The 17,500-nt window shown below is 47.2% G+C and overlaps 1 protein-coding gene across 2 annotated transcripts in view; it reads right to left on the bottom strand.

Moving 5' to 3' along the window:
• The window catches only part of LOC115537570 (phospholipid phosphatase-related protein type 5), a 16,843-nt gene extending 10,025 nt beyond the window's left edge, over positions 1-6,818 (bottom strand). For both annotated transcript variants that reach the window (XM_030349574.1, XM_030349575.1), the window contains exons 1-2: positions 6,681-6,818; positions 1-6 (exon numbers count right to left, since the gene is read on the bottom strand). The exon at positions 1-6 is cut by the window's left edge and continues 245 nt beyond it. In XM_030349574.1, coding sequence (XP_030205434.1) covers positions 1-6; positions 6,681-6,810 — 136 coding nt within the window. In that variant the 5' untranslated portion in view covers positions 6,811-6,818. The remainder of the gene's footprint in view (positions 7-6,680) is intronic.
• Between the last annotated feature and the right edge of the window lie 10,682 nt (positions 6,819-17,500).

Raw genomic sequence — 17,500 nt, 5'->3', positions numbered from 1 at the left:
ACACCCCTGAGGAGAATATTAACAAATCAAATGTTAACCTGCGACCTGGCAACACGCTTCCTTCATGTTCGCTCACAACTGGATTTACATTCCAGGTCACAACATCCCATCACACTCATACAGACATGAGGAAGGTCTTCATTGACCTCCTGGCTTAGCTCCTGAGGTAGAGTGGTCGACTTGTGACTGAAAGGTTGCTAGTTTGATCCCAGCTCCTCCAGCTGAGTGTCGAGATGTCCCTGACCAAGACACCTCACTCTAACTGCTCCTGACGAGCTGGCTGTCGCCTTGCATGGTTGACTCCGCCTTCGGTGAGTGAATTTGTGTATGAACCAATGTAAGCCGCTTTGGATAAAAGTCGTCCACAAAATGCCCTAAAGGTAAATCCAACCAATTGAATTCATGAATCCTCCTCATCATCTTGCTGTTCACTCTGGGTATGACGTTGAGCAGCTGCTCAGCCCACTGAGAAGGTTTCCTGTGACATCCTTTTGTCTTCATGAAGCTGCAGCTGATACCTCACACTGACGTGTTGAACCTTACTGCAGGGCACCAAGCCCCTCAACAGCTGCTCAGAGAGGTGGTTTCTCTTTGTTCAGCCGCTGTTCCCAAGTCAACACTGGTGGGCTACACTTTAATTATATGACCGACAAATAATAAGGAATCACGCAGTTGGGGCCTACTGAGTGCGTACGGCGATGTGATTCCAACACAAAAACACACACTTATAGTAATTATGTTTAGATGATTACAATGCGAGCGAGCGTCCAATCGAAACGATGTCTCTGCCTGTGTGCCACGCCTCCATCAGCACTGCATGCTTCCCGTACTGCGTACAGTTCATAATGTATAGTCACTGGGAAAGGAGGGAATCAATAGGTTTCACGTTATCTGAGTCATTTCCTGCAATGACCCTTTTTGTTCTCGCTTCATTAGGCACCAAAGCCACAGCGTTCAACAACACCTGGTGAATATGTACGGTTCGCTGCCTCCAATCTCATTAGTATTGGGGGCTAATGGACGACTCTGGGCGGTTTTCAACAAACGCTCTCTTTCCAAGCAGTAGACAGACATGCTGCACTCAGAGCATCTCTAAAGAACCAGGTCTCACCACAAAAGGACTCCAACCTCTTGAGTTGTGAATCTGAATAGATACCGTCCAGAAACGGTCCAGATTTCACTCTGCAGAAAACATGACCTGCTCGCTGCTTCAACAATCCTGCAGCTGTGCCCACGCTGAACATCCACATTGGTTTAAAGACAGAGCCGTGGGCAGGGGAACCGGAAGTATCTACTGCTCCTCAGCTCATAGAGCTGAGAGCCCCCATATCTTTGTGATGAAGTGGGGGGGGGGGGGGGTCTTTATGAGGGAAACAGACAAAAAGATGATTGCTTCAGCTGCGACTAGTTTCCATCACAGTCAGCGGCCACTGGTGTTTCTTCCATTAATGTCGTACATAAAGACGCTGGGCTGGCCTCCTCCTGCCAACCCATCACTCAGGAGCCTGTTACTGGGGGGGGAGACGACAGGCACTTTAGAAATCACATCAACATCGTGGTGCTCGGCTACTTTTAGGGCTTGAAGCCAGTGCTGGCTTGTTTGTGACTTCACTCTGTCACGAGGCATTGTGTGAAATGTCACTTTGGTTGTCGCTGTTCTTTGTTTTCCTGTGAATCACCAGGAAGACATTTAAACACACAAGACTGGGAGATACAGGATGCTTAGTTATAACCTGTGTTACAGGACGGTTATTTATAACCTGTGAATTAAAGGAAGGTTGGTCACAACCTGTGGATACAAGACGGTTAGTTATAGCCTGTGGTTACCTACAACTATTCAGAGAGCAGATAGCTATCAGTCAGGCCTGTATGTTGTAGCAGGATGTACCACTGACCACCTCACACAGGCCGATGCGTTAAGCTCTGAACTGAGGTTCCTCTGGGTTAGTGAGTGGACCTTTGAGACGGTCAATCACCACGATTTAAATCCAAATATGAATATTGAATGATAAAGCTCTCCATCTAATATTTACTCACCAACAGGTTATCTGGTCATTAGTTTCTTATTAACGATGTGCAGAACCACTCTTGTCAGTAGTCCAGTGGAGGCTGCTCTATAAACCTTTAGGGGAATCAGTTGCTCAGTGTACTCACATATAACTCATAGGATCTGGACCAATGGATCTGCTGAATGAGAACTAAAAGAAGGAAACTGGATACAGAAACCCAGGTGGTGGGTGATGACTAAGAGGACAGAAACCTCATCACCCCACACAACACCACCAGCATTATACCAGCCGACTGTGTCTCACAGGTGGGCACATGGCTGAGGACCTCTGAGGGACCAACACCACCAGCTAATGAGTGCAGGAACGACCACAGAGATCTGCGGGTTATTCTGGTATTTTAAAAGTTCAGCGTGAGTCACAGGCAGAACAACAACGTTAGCCTGTTTGTCATGACGTTCTGTGTTGGGGAAACGCTCTGACAGGGCGGTCTCTTCTCACACTGAGGAGCGCCTCCACAACGACGACCGCGCCGCGTGCAGCGTCCGGGCCGCCCGCGGCTGAAGGCGGCTCGGCTCAGCGCATGTGACGTGACGTCCTGTTAGGAGGACGAGCGCACCGCCGACAGTTCATGTAGTGTGTGTGTGCGCGTGTGTGTGGGCGTGTGCGTGTGTGTGTGTGTGTGTGTGTGTCCGCATGTTCGTGCATGTGCACCCTGAGCAGTAGATGGAGCAGTAACTACCCATGGTAGGTAAGGATGGGGTTAGGATCATTATATGTTATGTGATGCTGATCCTATATTCGGTTTTCTGGTTTCCGGTTGCAAAGCTTAATATTACGGTGAAACGGTGTGCGAACGTTTACATTTACATTGAGCGCGTTTAGCAGACGCCTTTATCCAATGCGACTTACACTAAGTACCTTTGTACTGTAAATAAACAATATATCGCTGTCGTTACAGTAAGGATGTTCATCGAACATAGACGTGCCAAGCACTAACAACCACTAGGTTACCCATTGCCCGTTTACAACAAATATACATTGTGTGTGTACATTAAGTGCCAGTACATACAACATACAATAAGGAGGTAGACGGAGGAGGAGGGCGTTAAGGGGGGGCTGTGTGTAGAGAGCTTTGTGGTTGTGGCTAATGCGCTGGCAACATGGCGGCGCTTTGAGTGTTGCTTTGTGGATGGACTCTCCTCTTAACACCATGTGATTCTTTAGGCTGCGTGACATCAACTATTGTTTGTGAAAAGGTCATTGCAAAGTGTGAACATGAATAATTCCAAATAACTCACAAGAATATGACACAGCTGGTCTTTGATCTCCAGCCAGACTCTACGGCTTTGGTCTGACGCAAAGACATGTAATGTTATTACAGCTACACTCATAGCTACACACAGCTACACACACAGAGACACACAATATATATATATATATATATATATATATATATATATATATATATATATAGAATAGCATATATTAGATAAGATAATAAGAAAGGTCCAAAGTATTGTTTCTTGAGCGGTAAAAATCGATAAAATGTCTGTTTAATGCTGAATAGTTTAAAGTAGAAAAGGCCCCTGGCATCAGGTGGACATCAGTTACCATGACGACTAACCACATCAGGTGGACAGTTACCATGACTACTGAATACTTCGGCTGTACATCAGTTCACAGTGACCACTGGTACTAACTGGCCGCGAGCAGTGCTTTACATCTCGTTCAGCGCTTCACTGCACAGGTTCCTTATACACCGACCGAGCATGAATAATGAGCTCTACTGGCAGCACGTCCCGAATGCTCAGAAAAGCAGAACACTCAGTGTTAAGTAGCGCTAGGACTCCGAGTGGCCCACTGTTAAAGCAGCTTCACACAGCCCGCAGAAACATGGAGCTGCAGGGCGGAGTTATTTCAATTATTAATGTGCAAACTTATTATCTTGTCAAAGCTGCAAAATGAAATGAACATAAATGTTGGTGTATAAGACATAAAATATGTATTATTCCAAAGAGCAAGCCTTAAGAGATGAGAGGAGCGCTAGCGCTAAACTTTGGTGAATAAACAGTCTCTCTCTCCCTCTCTCTCTCTCTCCCTCTCTCCCTCTCCCTCTCTCCCTCTCTCTCCCTCTCCCTCTCCCTCTCTCTCTCTCTCTCTCTCTCTCTCTCTCTCTCTCTCTCTCTGTCTCTGTCTCTCTGTCTCTCTCTCCCTCCCTCCCTCTCTCTCTCCCTCTCCCTCTCTCATCTTTGCACCTCGCTCACAGCAGTGCTGTGCTTGAATAAGCAAGACGCTAAAAGTCGGGGGGTCCGCATCGCAAGGGGGAGGCGAGGGGGGGGGGAGGTGACAGCAGTGGGGGAGTTAGGAGACAGGACAGAACAGAGTGTGAAGAGACCCACAGAGGAGGAGCGCACGAGAGACGGAGTGAGGAGTGGAGGAGAGACGGGAGGGGTGGAGGGGAGGAGAGAAAGGAGGAGGGGAGGAGGAGAAATGGGTTCTGCTCTCCCATCCAGCTGAGCCGTGAGTCACAGTGCGGCGACGCCTCGAGACTGCTCCACCACAGGTAGACGTTCACACTCACCCTGTCATCTCTTTACGTGATTACCTTAGAGTTTCCATCTGCTAATGGTAGACGTTCGCACTCACCCTGTCGTCTCTGTACATGACTACCTTAGTTTACATCAGCCGCTGGTAGACCTTCACATTCACCCTGTCATCCTTAGTGAGTTGTTAGTCTATGCTCATTACTGTACTAACTAATGTTTAGTGACGGTTAATAACTGTTCCCTTATTGTCAAGTGTTGCTCGTATAATTTAAATGCAAAAAAGTCAGTGTACAGTTCTATACAGCTCTATAAAGGGACAGCTCTATACAGGGCTGTCTCTATACTGCTCTATACAGGGACAGCTCTACACAATTCTATCCAGCTTCATACAGGGACAGCTCTATAAAGGTACAGCTCTATACAGCTCTGTAAAGGGACAGCTCTATAAAGGCACAGATCTATACAGGAACAGCTCTATACAGCTCTATAAAGGGACAGCTCTATAAAGGGACAGATCTATACAGGAACAGCTCTATACAGGGACAGCTCTATACAGGGAAAGCTCTATACAGGGCCATCACTATGCTGCTCTATACAGGGACAGCTCTATAGAGGGACGGCTCGATAGGCCGTGCTGCCTGACCCAGTGTGGCCCCCCCCATACAGCTCAGGTAGGTCACTGAAGGACCTTTCTACTGCAGAGGTGAGCAGTAGTTAATGGTTTCATTTACTGTACATATATCATCTATCTTCCAGGTCGGCTGTGGGTGGAACTCATTACGTTTTGCTTCTGGATGTCCGCAGTGTCAGTGTGCTGATGCGTGTTTGTGCATTAGTGACTGTTCGTACGTGTGTTTACGTGTGTGTGCATGTGCGTGGATGTGTGTGCGCGCATACATTGTCTTTGCGTATGCGCGTATGTACGTGTGTGTGTTCAGTGTGTGAGTATGTTCAGTGTGTGCGTTCATGCGTGTGTAGTGTGTATGTGCGTGCGTGTGCACGCCGGGGTGAGAGTCTAGTTGTCTGTATAAAACAGAGCATCGTCTTAAGTGATGAAGACAAGGTGAAGACGGCTCTGTGTCTCGGTGTCTCTAACAGGCGCCGACAGAGCTATGAGGCCGACTGAGGCTCTCAGGCTGGCTGATGGCTCTGGTCACCACAGGGCTGAGGCCGACTGACGCTCTCAACAGGCTGATGGCTCTGGTCACCACAGGGCTGAGGCCGGCTGAGGGTCTCCGGCGGGCTGATGGCTCTGGTCATCACAGGGCTGAGGCCTGCTGAGGGTCTCCGGCTGGCTGATGGCTCTGGTCACCACAGGCTCCATCCCGTCATGAGGCTTAATGCTACGACAGCGCGGCGCTAATCCAAATCCAAATAAGCTCGCCAGGAGGGTGAGGGGAGCAATCATAAGAAAGACCCCCCCCCCCCCCCCCCCCCGCCCCCCCGTTAGCTGTGTTAACCCCGGGCCACAGCAGGGATGGAGACGTTCCTCCCCCCTCCAACCCCCAGGGAGAAGGTCTCCAATCCTTATGGCCTTATCTCATCCCCACACTTAAATGTGACTGGAGTAATATCGTACTGCGCTGTCATCATTGCTATGGCCCGCCACAGGAGTTTGTGTGTGTGTGTGTGTGTGTGTGTGTGTGTGTGTGTGTGTGTGTGTGTGTGTGTGTGTGTGTGTGTGTGTGTGTGTGTGTGTGTGTGTGTGTGTGAGTGTGTGTATGTGTTAGTGTGTGTGTGTGTGCGTGTGTGTGTGCGTATGCTTGTGCGTTTCTGTGTAAAGTGTGCCTGAACGGTGTGCATGTGGAAAATACAGAATTTCCGAAGGCTTGTGTGTGCCAGAAAAATCTATTGAATTGATATCTAAGCAATTATCTAAATCTGGCACCAACATCTGTTCGTCCCATCGTCATGGTTACACACAGTGACAACATGTGGACCAATCGTCATGGTTACACACCGTGACAACATGTGGACAGATCGTCATGGTTACATGCGGTGACAACATGAGGATCAATCGACATGGTTACATGCGGTGACAACACGGGCACGTCCCATCGGCATGGTCACACACGGTGACAACATGTGGACCAATCGTCATGGTAACGTGGTGGACTGGGCTCACCCAGGAAGCGGAAGGTGCGCCTGACCAGTGGGTTGAGGTAGCAGCAGTCTCCCGTGGCAACCGTCGTCTCCAGTCGGTCAAACTCTTTGGACGTGTACTGTACCAGAAAGAGGACCGTCTCTGTGACCATGATCTAGAGAGAGAGCGAGAGACAGACAGACAGACAGACAGACAGACAGACAGACAGACAGACAGACAGACAGACAGACAGAGAGGAGAGAGAGACAGAGCCAGAGGCAGTAGAGAGAGAGAGAGAGAACAAGACAATGAGAGAGAGAGAGAGAGAGAGAGAGAGAGAGAGAGAGAGAGAGAGAGAGAGAGAGAGAGAGAGAGAGAGAGAGAGAGAGAGAGAGAGCGAGAGAGAGAGGCAACCCGTTAGTCCAACAAAGTATTCTTAACGTCCTAGCATTTCTTAAGGCTTGCTCTTTGGGATAATACACACTCCACTGCTTATGCACCAGCATGTATACTCCTTATCTTCAGAAGAGAATCAGCAATAATAAACCACATTGGTAGTGATGATAGTTGAGCTTCAAACAGAACAACAATGCCTAGAGGAGAGTGATGCGCCCGGCTTTGTGAGCGCTGGAGCGGAATAATTCAACAGACATACAGACAGACAGACAGACAGACAGACAGACAGACAGACAGACAGACAGACAGACAGACAGACAGACAGACAGACAGACAGACAGACAGACAGACAGACAGACAGACAGACAGACAGACAGACAGACAGACAGGAAGAAAGACAGACCGTCCTCTTAGCCCAAAACTTATGTCATCAGTTTTGTTGTTGCCAGTTTGCTTCCCAGCACAGCAGCCATATAGTTCCAACGACAACGACAGAATTTCAATGCTAGACATCTGACACAGCGAAGCTCATCCCAGTGTCTGAGAGGCAGCCTCTAAATATGTGATGAGCATCACAACCCGGAGAGGACTGAAAGACAGCCAAGGTGAAACGGGAAATCAGCCGTCCAATTTCACAAGGCAGGGAAGTGGAAGAGTGATGCGGTCCCAGCGGCAGGATGGGGGCCCCTTGAGGAGAACTTGGTAAGTTCGGGGCCCGATGCGATGAGAGTCAGGTCTCAGTCCAACACGATGGGTGGGAATGAGGTCCAGGAGATACAGGTCCACATGGTGAAGAACACTCACAACCGAGAACACGCCCGACTTTAAAGAGACAATAAAACCTCCCGCACCGTCGAGGAACCTGGACCTGATTGTTCAGCGGCCTTGGTGTAGTTATGTTAGAACCAGAGGCTCCATCAATAGAGACAGACACACAGACAGATAGACACACAGACAGAACAGCATGGGTTTATAATACGATACTGTGTGTTGACTGAGGCTGGTGCTATACACTGTGCCAATATCTAATCTTGTTAGATTCAAGTGAGTGAGTGAGTGAGTGAGTGAGTGAGTGAGTGAGTGAGTGAGTGAGTGAGTGAGTGAGTGAGTGAGTGAGTGAGGGAGGGAGGGAGGGAGGGAGGGAGGGAGGGAGGGAGGGAGGGAGGGAGGGAGTGAGTGAGTGAGTGAGTGAGTGAGTGAGTGAGTGAGTGAGTGAGTGAGTGAGTGAGTGAGTGAGTGAGTGAGTGAGTGAGTGAGTGAGTGGGTCTGGGTGGGTGAGTGAGTAAAAAATAGATAGATCAATTATACCCCCCTCAATCATTTATATATATATATATGTATATATATATATATATACTAGATATATATAGATCTAGATAAAGATATATATAGATGAGACAGGTGAAGTGCTACTTCACCTGTACGAGTCACGAGGTGTTGTGTGGCCCACGTTTCCCCACCTTAACCAAACGTATTCAGGTGTGAAGACCAGAATAGAAGCTAGGTTGCAGTTGCCAATGGAAACAGGAAAGCATTGACAAACTTTAGGAGCTGATCGAGAATCAACCGGCCTGCCTCCACTCAACGACATTGTGGTCTGCTCCTGAAGGAGGTGCCACTGCTCTTCATACCAGGCACTTCTGTGTTCTCCTGCTTACAGAAGGGCTCGGCCAGGTTCCAGCCAGTTAATGAGAACCGCTAGAGGGAGTCCGTTTGGCGATGGAACGTTTTCAAACGATTCTGATGTGAACAGGGTCTCACTAGTTAACAAGTTTATTACACAAATCTAAACGTTCGACCCTAGAAAGGGTTTACTTTCCCCTCAGAGAACCCAAGTGTCTGAACGGGGGGGGGGAAGTGGGGGGACCCAGTGGGGAGCCCAGTGGGGAGCCCAGGGCAGGGCCGGAGGTCTTCCCCTCCCTCACCACCCACCAGCCTTGACCTCGTCCACTGCTTCCGGGCGGATGAGAACCGAGTCACCCCGCTCTGTCGGCACATCTGGAGGTGCTCAACTACGGGCGACCTTGGTTTGTCTGAGCAGAGCACACACACATCCACGCGCATTTATCTGCTTGTGTGTGTGTGTGTGTGTGTGTGTGTGTGTGTGTGTGTGTGTGTGTGTGTGTGTGTGTGTGTGTGCGTGTGCGGGCGTGCGTGCGTGCGTGCATGCGTGCGTGTGTGTGTGTGTGTGTGTTTGTGTCTGTCTGTGTTTGTGTGTGTGTGTATCCATCATCTTGTGTGTGCGTGTATGTGCATTCGTCCATGTGTGTGCGTGTGTGTGTGTGTGTGTGTGGCGACAGTCTCTCACCACATAGGTTTATCCACAGCCAGTAATGTGATTTGACTGGTGAGAAGTGGAAGACAGAGAGAGTACAGAGCGACAGAGACAGAGCTAGAGAGAGAGTACCAAGTGTACAGAGGGAGAGAGAAGAAAGACATGGACAGAGACAGAGAAAGAGGACTGATAGACAGACAGAGAGAGAGAGAGGGAGAGAGAGAGAGAGAGGACAGACAGAGAGAGAGAGAGAGAGGGAGAGAGAGAGAGAGAGGACAGACAGAGAGAGAGAGAGAGGACAGACAGACAGACAGACAGACAGACAGACAGACAGACAGACAGACAGACAGACAGACAGACAGACAGACAGACAGACAGACAGACAGAGAGACAGAGAGACAGACAGAGAGAGAGAGAGAGAGAGAGAGGACAGACAAACAGAGAGAGAGATGCAGGGGAGGAGAGAGAGCCTCAACCTATGATGGAGAGCAGCCTCCTCAGTGGAGGAGTAGATCACCTGGGGCCGGGCTTGGGGAGCTGCTACCCTTTAATCTGGGTCATGAATTAAGCTAATTGGCTCGGCTAACAAAGCCCGTACCACGGCCTGTGTGTAGAACTCCCTGCTGTGGATCCCCTCACAGGTCTTATGAAGGCAGCAGAGCAGCATACGGAGTGCAGCAGTGAAGCAGTGCAGCGCTCCACACTGCACCTTTACATAAAAACACATCATAAAATAAAGCCAATTAGCTCCTCATTTAAATGGCGGAGATGAATCCATGAATATTTTGCTATTTTGCCTAAATGGTTTTGAATCTAACAGGATTACATATTGGCACAGAGGGTCGTATCACCAGCCTCAGTCAACACCGTATCCTGTTAAAACCCCTGCTGGTCCCACCCCATTAGCTCCCGGTCCACGCAGGCCATGTTCTTCTCATTCAGTAATAGCCCCAGTGATCAGCTTAGCTCCGCAAAGCTCCTCATGTAATCCCACCAACGTTAGCTGGACGGCTCGCTGTCAGACGTTCTCTGGGGTCAGGTTAAAACAGAGGGATAACAGACTGACTCCCAGCATAAGGCTCATAATCACCGCCGCTCACTCTCTATTCACAGCAGACACTCTCAAAGTCTGGATTATCAGATAATGCGCGATTGGCAATCATTTAAGACGTAAACGAGTATGGCAGTTCCAATCTTCTACTGAACCATTGAGGCTTTTGTAGCCAAGAGATTGTAGCCAGTGCGAGATAGTGCACCTCACACTGCTGGGTGCTGACGTTTCTTGTTGGCGTGTCGAATCAGCGATGCCCAACTTCGCCCAACTTTGAAAAGTCGGGCGTAGAAGTTTGGAGAGAAGTGTTTAACTTCCCACGTTGAAACTGGGGGACACATTGAACGGGGGGCCACATTGAACTGGGAGCCACATTGGGAGGTCCATTACAGATATGACACTCAACAGGAAGCCACTGCACTCAACAGATCACAATACTTCACCATTAGGTTAGATTCTCATCATTACCCTAGACTGTGACAGTGTCAATAACACCGTAACAACTGATGGTCATGTTCCAAGGACAGCAATAGTCCTGGGGAATACACAAGACGTTCTAAAAGAACAGTGAAGAGGAAAGTTAATTGTGTGGAAGCTGAAGTCAAACTGCATCGGGAACAACAAGCTCAGTTCAAATCCTTGGTAAACAGACTGGTCGCCACGGCAGTAAAGGGGATTGTGGTGGGAGCCTTTCTGTCGCTTTATGTCCGTCATTGCACTATTATTGTACGTGTTTTTATGTGTCAGCCTTTAGGTCCAAGACTAATTTCCCTCGGGGTAAATACAGATCTTGAATGCTACGATGCAGTTCTGATGCGTTCTTTCTGCGTTCCTAGAGCCTGCATACTTTTATTATATTCCTCACGCTTTGATGAATACATTTAGAAAGACGACCAGACAGGAATCCTGCTGTGCTGCCACTGATGGAGAAGTGAGGGCTCGTGTACACAGGCCTCTCTCAGGTGGATCTGAATCATCATCACTGCAGGGTCTTCACATACAGCCCACTGGTCCCTGGAGGCCTCTGAAGCTGAACACCACTGATGCGTGGTGCTGTCTGTGCTTCCATGCTTCCCTTTGACAGCTAAATGCAGCTCGAGCTGAGCGCTCCACCGTCACACAGAGCAGGAGAACGGGAGCCAGTGGGGGAGGAGATGCCTCCTGAACAAACAATATACGTCTTTAAGACGATGCTGGTCTGGGTAATTAGACAATCATAACAGCCTCTCCTGGCGTCTCTAAAACTGCCTAACGATCCAGTTTGTTGTACGGGCTCTCGTGAAGAGTGCTTGGCGTGAGCGCGCCTCACAAGAAGCAGAAATACAGCAGGAGCAGATCGTCAATGGCTCCATAAAGCACTCCTCCTATCGTTTCATTCATCAACTACAACAGATCAGTACAACAAAGCGCTCTTCCCTTATTATATTGGTAACGGAGGCTTTAGTGAAGCCAGGAGAGACAAACTCATTACAATTCAGCAATTCAATCCATGTCAAGTCAGGAGATGTTTCACAGTTCTAGAGCCAACAAAAGCAAGGTGGAGGGGCTACGTGAGAGAGTGGAGGCACGGGTGTAGTAGTCAAACAGGTGCACCACTTCTAAGGATTATGCAAACGGTGCAAACCCCAAAACTCTGCAGGCAAATGCGTTTAATTCATTCGTGTGCCTCCCAAAGTCTCTAGGTGACGGAATGAGGCCTTGAGGAAACTTCAAAGCCGGGTATTGACACGTCTGGTGGAGAACAAAACACAAAGGAAGGCAGAGGAGGATTTCCTGCTTTCTGGAAGGCAGTCTGAACGGTAATTATAAATAGACCCTCGCAGAGTTGAGGATTATAGAAAGAAAGGGAAGCTTCTGGAAGCGACGGCCATGTTGACCACTGAGGCTGCTTGGATTCTGCCCGTCTTTATATGTGAGGCGAGTTTAACATTGGCGCTGCATGGCAATGTCCTGCTGGGAAGAATACAGAGAATACGACGAAATTACCAAAAGTAAATAGCAGTGTTTTTATTCCCTAAGATCAGTAGAATAGATAGAATAGACTCTTCCTCACACACAGCCCTGGTCCCAGCTTCATATCTGTGTTTTGGTTGCACTCCATTTGAACTAGTGAAATGCATTCTCTGAAAACATGGGCATCAAAAATCCTAGAAGTTATTTCAGCAAAAGCCCAGTGTATTGAGTATCACACATCAAAACATTTCAGTAAACGCATCGGCAATAAAAAACCAAACCTTCCACTCTTTGCCATCCCAGCCCGCCGCCTCCATTTCCCCCCTAGCTCAGTTTCTCTCTGCCACGATCAAGGTTTCTTTTACAATCCTCAGAAAAAAAAAGTTTTGCCAGGCAGTTGTTTCAGTCATGAAGAGGCCAAAACAGAAGTGTTTGTGTCCATAAAATATTTATGGGCAAAGTTCCCAGCTTTTCCTAGCTGTCTGGATAAAGAAACTCAAAGTAATAAATAATACCAATAATAATGTTTCACTTTATTCATGAAGTGCTGTAAATTCAGGCAAGCTCAAAGTGCTGTTTAGGGCTAAAAACTGACCATTCAAGCACGACTAACAATATAATACAGACAGTATATTGATAACTGGAAAGTAGCTAACGTCTACTAAACTCCTTTATCGAAAGGTCTGGTTCTGAAGTGGGCTGCTCTCCCTGGGAAACACAGCCTAACTGGTATCACTGGGAAGTGGGAGTCAGGGAGGGGTGATCCTGGCAGCACTGAGAAAACCAGAGTGTTCTTTCTGGTGACTTATAATTATATTATATTGTAATTATTACGTCTTATTGTTTATTACATTCGACTACCAAACCCCCTGACACTGACCCAACCCGGGTCGAAACGGCAGCTGGAATCAATAATTGTTACGGCTTCACTTTAGTTTGATTACTCTCTTGAGACCGAGAAACCGACCCCAAATGAACAGAAAGTTCTTTGTAGAAGATGAATAAAGTGCAAACGCTCCATGTTCCAGGTGGATCATCATCAAAAGAATTACGCAACAAAAAACACCAACCTAAACATCATGCTTATCAGTGTAATGTCATCACTTATATATCGTTATACTTATTTATTATATACTGTTATTATACACAAGTATTAGTATATATCAATATATTAACCCATATATATATATATATATATATATATATATATATATACATAATTCAATATTTCTATCTCTGCCTCTAAAGGTCTACGGTTCTATGGGGCTCAGGGTTGGTTTAGCGTGAGGCAGTGTAGCTAGTTTAACGTATCCGACTGTGTTGCCCTCTCTGTCGGCACTCCCATGCAGACGAGCCTGAATCCTTCATGGATGAGCGACGCGGTGCCACAGGGCAGGGGCTCGGCTGACAGCACATCCAAGGGGAACATCAATACACACACAATTAGCCCAGCCTCGAAACAAACACATTAGGATTCTCTTAAGACAGTTCCTCTGAAAATGGGCCAGGGCTCCTAATTAAGGTGTGTATCTTCGTGGAACGGGTCCGCATTACATCAGACTCTTTCAAGGGATCTCTTCCCAATGGAAGGAAGCGAAGGGATATATTAGTATATGAATGAATATAAAACGTCTGCACAAGATGTCGGATACTGTGACATGAATGATTCTCGTGTATAATTTATGCACGACTGAAGAGCATCAAAGTGAGGATTGACCGTGAATCTGTAACTTATCCCAGTTAACCAGATTCTCATCATTACCCTAGACTGTGACAGTGTCAATAACACCGTACTGGTGCTAACTAACTGGGTTACAACAAAACACTGCTAGGCTTCTGTTGACATTCTGTTGAAACGCTCAAGCCTTCAAACGCAGAGCCTCCGGTCAACTGTTTGTTCTGTTTAATACTTAATGAGTGTAAAGTACACAGGTTAAAACATAAATGCATTTTAAAGCGGTCGATGAAATCTGCTAACAAAATGACCCAAATAATGTTCCGGTCATGGATCACTAATGTGTTCTGTAAAGCGATACCTTTAAGACCGGCTAAAGATAATAGATCACGCTCAGGAATAAGTAGACCAATATCCCAGATGATATCCAATACCAGGGCTCGATACAAACATACATTATATAACATGTAATATGTGGCACATGTTCCTTCTGTAAACTATGTGGTGCAGGGTAATGGCCGTTGTGGCCTGATTCTTCTGGAAGCTTCTGATACGCTGGGAGGAAGCAGCGATGATTACGCAGAAGCCAGCTCAGTTTTATTCTTTGTGTCTGACAACTGGCAGGCTTAAGGTTTCTACCAATACCATCTGAACACCCCCTACCCCCCCTCACATAACATCTGACCCTCCCCCCCCAAATAAAACAAAGCTGGGTGCTTCGTCACCAATCATGTCCCGAAATGACCAAATACCAAAACTCTTTCTCCCCTACAATACAATACTTTATTTAGCTGACTTATTTGTCCAAAGCGCCTTTCAATAAATGCATTCAAGCATCAACCAAAACAGCTGACTAATCCCCCATTTAATTTGGAAAAACAGCGCACTACAGAAGTAAGACCCACTCTGGATCTCCATCGCACATCTAAGTCTCCATTTTCAACTGACCATCCAGAAGGTCAGCTTTTAATTACTGCCCTGGAATGATCTGAGTAGTAACAAGGGGCCGCTCACATTCCCAGTCTCACTGGGAAACACATCCCAGTCTCACTGGGAAACACAACCCAGTCTCACTGGGAAACACAGCCCAGACCCACTGGGAAACACAGCCCAGTCTCATTGGGAGGAACTCAACTTGACAGGACCTTGGTGGCCATGAACATGATGGTGAAGGGTTCGAGTTAGTCTCTCTCTATCTCTCTCTCTCTCTTCTAGTTTTGGCACATTTAACATCATAACTGCTGAAAGCCAAACATGTTATCCATCTTCATAAGTGTTTGTTGATATTTGGAGAGAAGCTTTCTTTGTATAGTTCATACACTGGCTGACAGCACCTTGTTCAGGGCTGACATCGTTCGTCTCCATCTGGAGGTAAAGCGGGAGTCCTTCAGAAGGGGGGTGGGATGGGGGCCGGGCAGTGCATTCGTCAGAACTGGATTTTCCTCAAGGCTGTGAGAGAACCGGTTCACACCCCCCCTGGGACGCAGCCCGCTGTGACGCTCCACCAAACAACCGCTCTAAGGAGGGTTCACGAGGAAACGATGGATCATCCTCCTTGATCAAAACACCTGTGTTCGTCTTCTCATTCAAAATAAAAAGACTTTAAAAACATGAAAAACATGTCTTCTAAAGGTTGTGTGTCAAAAGGCCTGGGCAGACCGCCAGGCAGTGCCAGGTTGGACCTCAAACCCAGGAGATCTCCGTCCCAACCTGGGACCAGACTGCTCTGCAGGTCTGTGTTCCATTGAGGAGTCGGCAGCGGAGCTAGGCTCTAATTATCACCATAACGCTGATAAGCACACTTAGAGTGAAGCCGGAGGGAATGGCTCACTTTGTTTAACTTTTAATAACGCAATACATTTGACAAATGGTTACCTTTCCAAAAGAAATGCGTACCTTTATACCGGGGCCTCCTATTGTACTGGAGCATGGAGCGCTGGAAGAGCCCCACTATACTAGCAATTAAAGGGTTCTTTATATAGATCGTCAACTACATCTACTACACATGCAGCACATGAACCTTAAGTAGACGTGTAGTACATGACCCTAAAGTTCCCCAGCAGTACATGAAGCTAAAGTGCACATGCAGTAGTTATACCTAAAGTACACATGCAGTAGTTATGCCTAGAGTATACATGCATTACATTAACCTTCAGTACACATGCAGTAGTTATACCTGAAAAACACATGCATTATTATTATATGCATATTATATGCATTCATTAAAACAACCTTTCTGATGCTGTGTGCACAACGTTAAACATGGATTCTCCTGCTTGATCACACTGAACAACACCTGCAGTTGTTGTACTGTAAGCACATCTTGAGTTATTGTGCTCACATTGAAGCAATGCGTCTGCAAGTTCAACTCTTGGCATCCGACTCAGTGTATGCCTGTTCCCTAGTTGTCCGTAGTGGGGGTGTCTCCTTTACTCTCTCCTGCTATGTAACTTTGTATCAGGATTCTTTCCACAGTAGTACTCAGAGATCCCCAAAGCAGTCATTGACTACAATCTGCTAATTGGAGAGATAAGGTTTGTGTGCCAAGGGCCGGGCAGGACCAACCTCTCCTAAATATGGAGGAGCCAAGAGATATGATGGTCCCACCTCCCCGCCCCCCCACCCCCCCCCCCAGCACCCCTATAACCCCACCCACCCCCCCAAGCACCCAGCGTTCACCGTTGTTCAGTAGATGGGAGGTTGTGACAAAGATGCCTAATACGCCAAGTTATGCTGATGATGTTTTCTTGTTTAGACAGGATTTCTAAGTCATGACCGTGGCTATTTTTAACTTCCGCCTTAGGCACTACATGACCTGGTTGTAAAATGTCAACATGCACAGCCTCAAATACAGAATTAAAGAGCAACGTTATTCAGAATATGTTTTCTTATAACCATCATCCCCAATAAGACCAATAAAGTAGTTCCGCCCTTACGACAGCAGAGTCCAATGTGGGTCCAAAAATTATCTAGTATCTCAAGTACATACTAACCCAAAATTTTTTGCTCCAGTCGTTCCACCCCGTAAAAACTGAATAACACTTTTCTTGTGCTTCATGCCCAGTTTGCAAACCTGTGGTATCAACATTTTCCAGTGCTGAACACGGACTGAAGCTGGACTGAAATCCATAAAGGGAGAGGAAACATTCTACTCCTTTGATATCTGCTTATTGTACAGGTAACAGTCAACTGTACGCAGTATAAAAGTAGTACGGTAGTTTAGCAATTATTCTGCAGATGTTGAAGTCATGCAGTGCAAATTTCTATGCAGAGCGATAACACATATCCTCAGTCCTATAGGAGGTCTTTGTTCAGCTGTCATCTGAGGTTGTACCAGCTGAGATCTGCCTCTCTCATGCCCAACTTTTCAGCAGAATGACTGTACAGGAAACCTTGATATGGGAATGCTTAGAGGAGCTCTGCTGGGGAGTTTCCAACCTTGAGCTTAACCAGAAGCCTCTAAGATGAAATGTGGGGACTTAAGATGAATAAATTATACTTTCAACAAGTTT

Source organism: Gadus morhua, chromosome 23 (assembly GCF_902167405.1).
Source record: "Gadus morhua chromosome 23, gadMor3.0, whole genome shotgun sequence".
In the NCBI taxonomy this organism is placed as follows: domain Eukaryota; kingdom Metazoa; phylum Chordata; class Actinopteri; order Gadiformes; family Gadidae; genus Gadus; species Gadus morhua.
The sequence above is the reverse complement of the archived record's forward strand: the minus strand, read 5'-3'. Positions and strand labels throughout refer to the sequence as shown.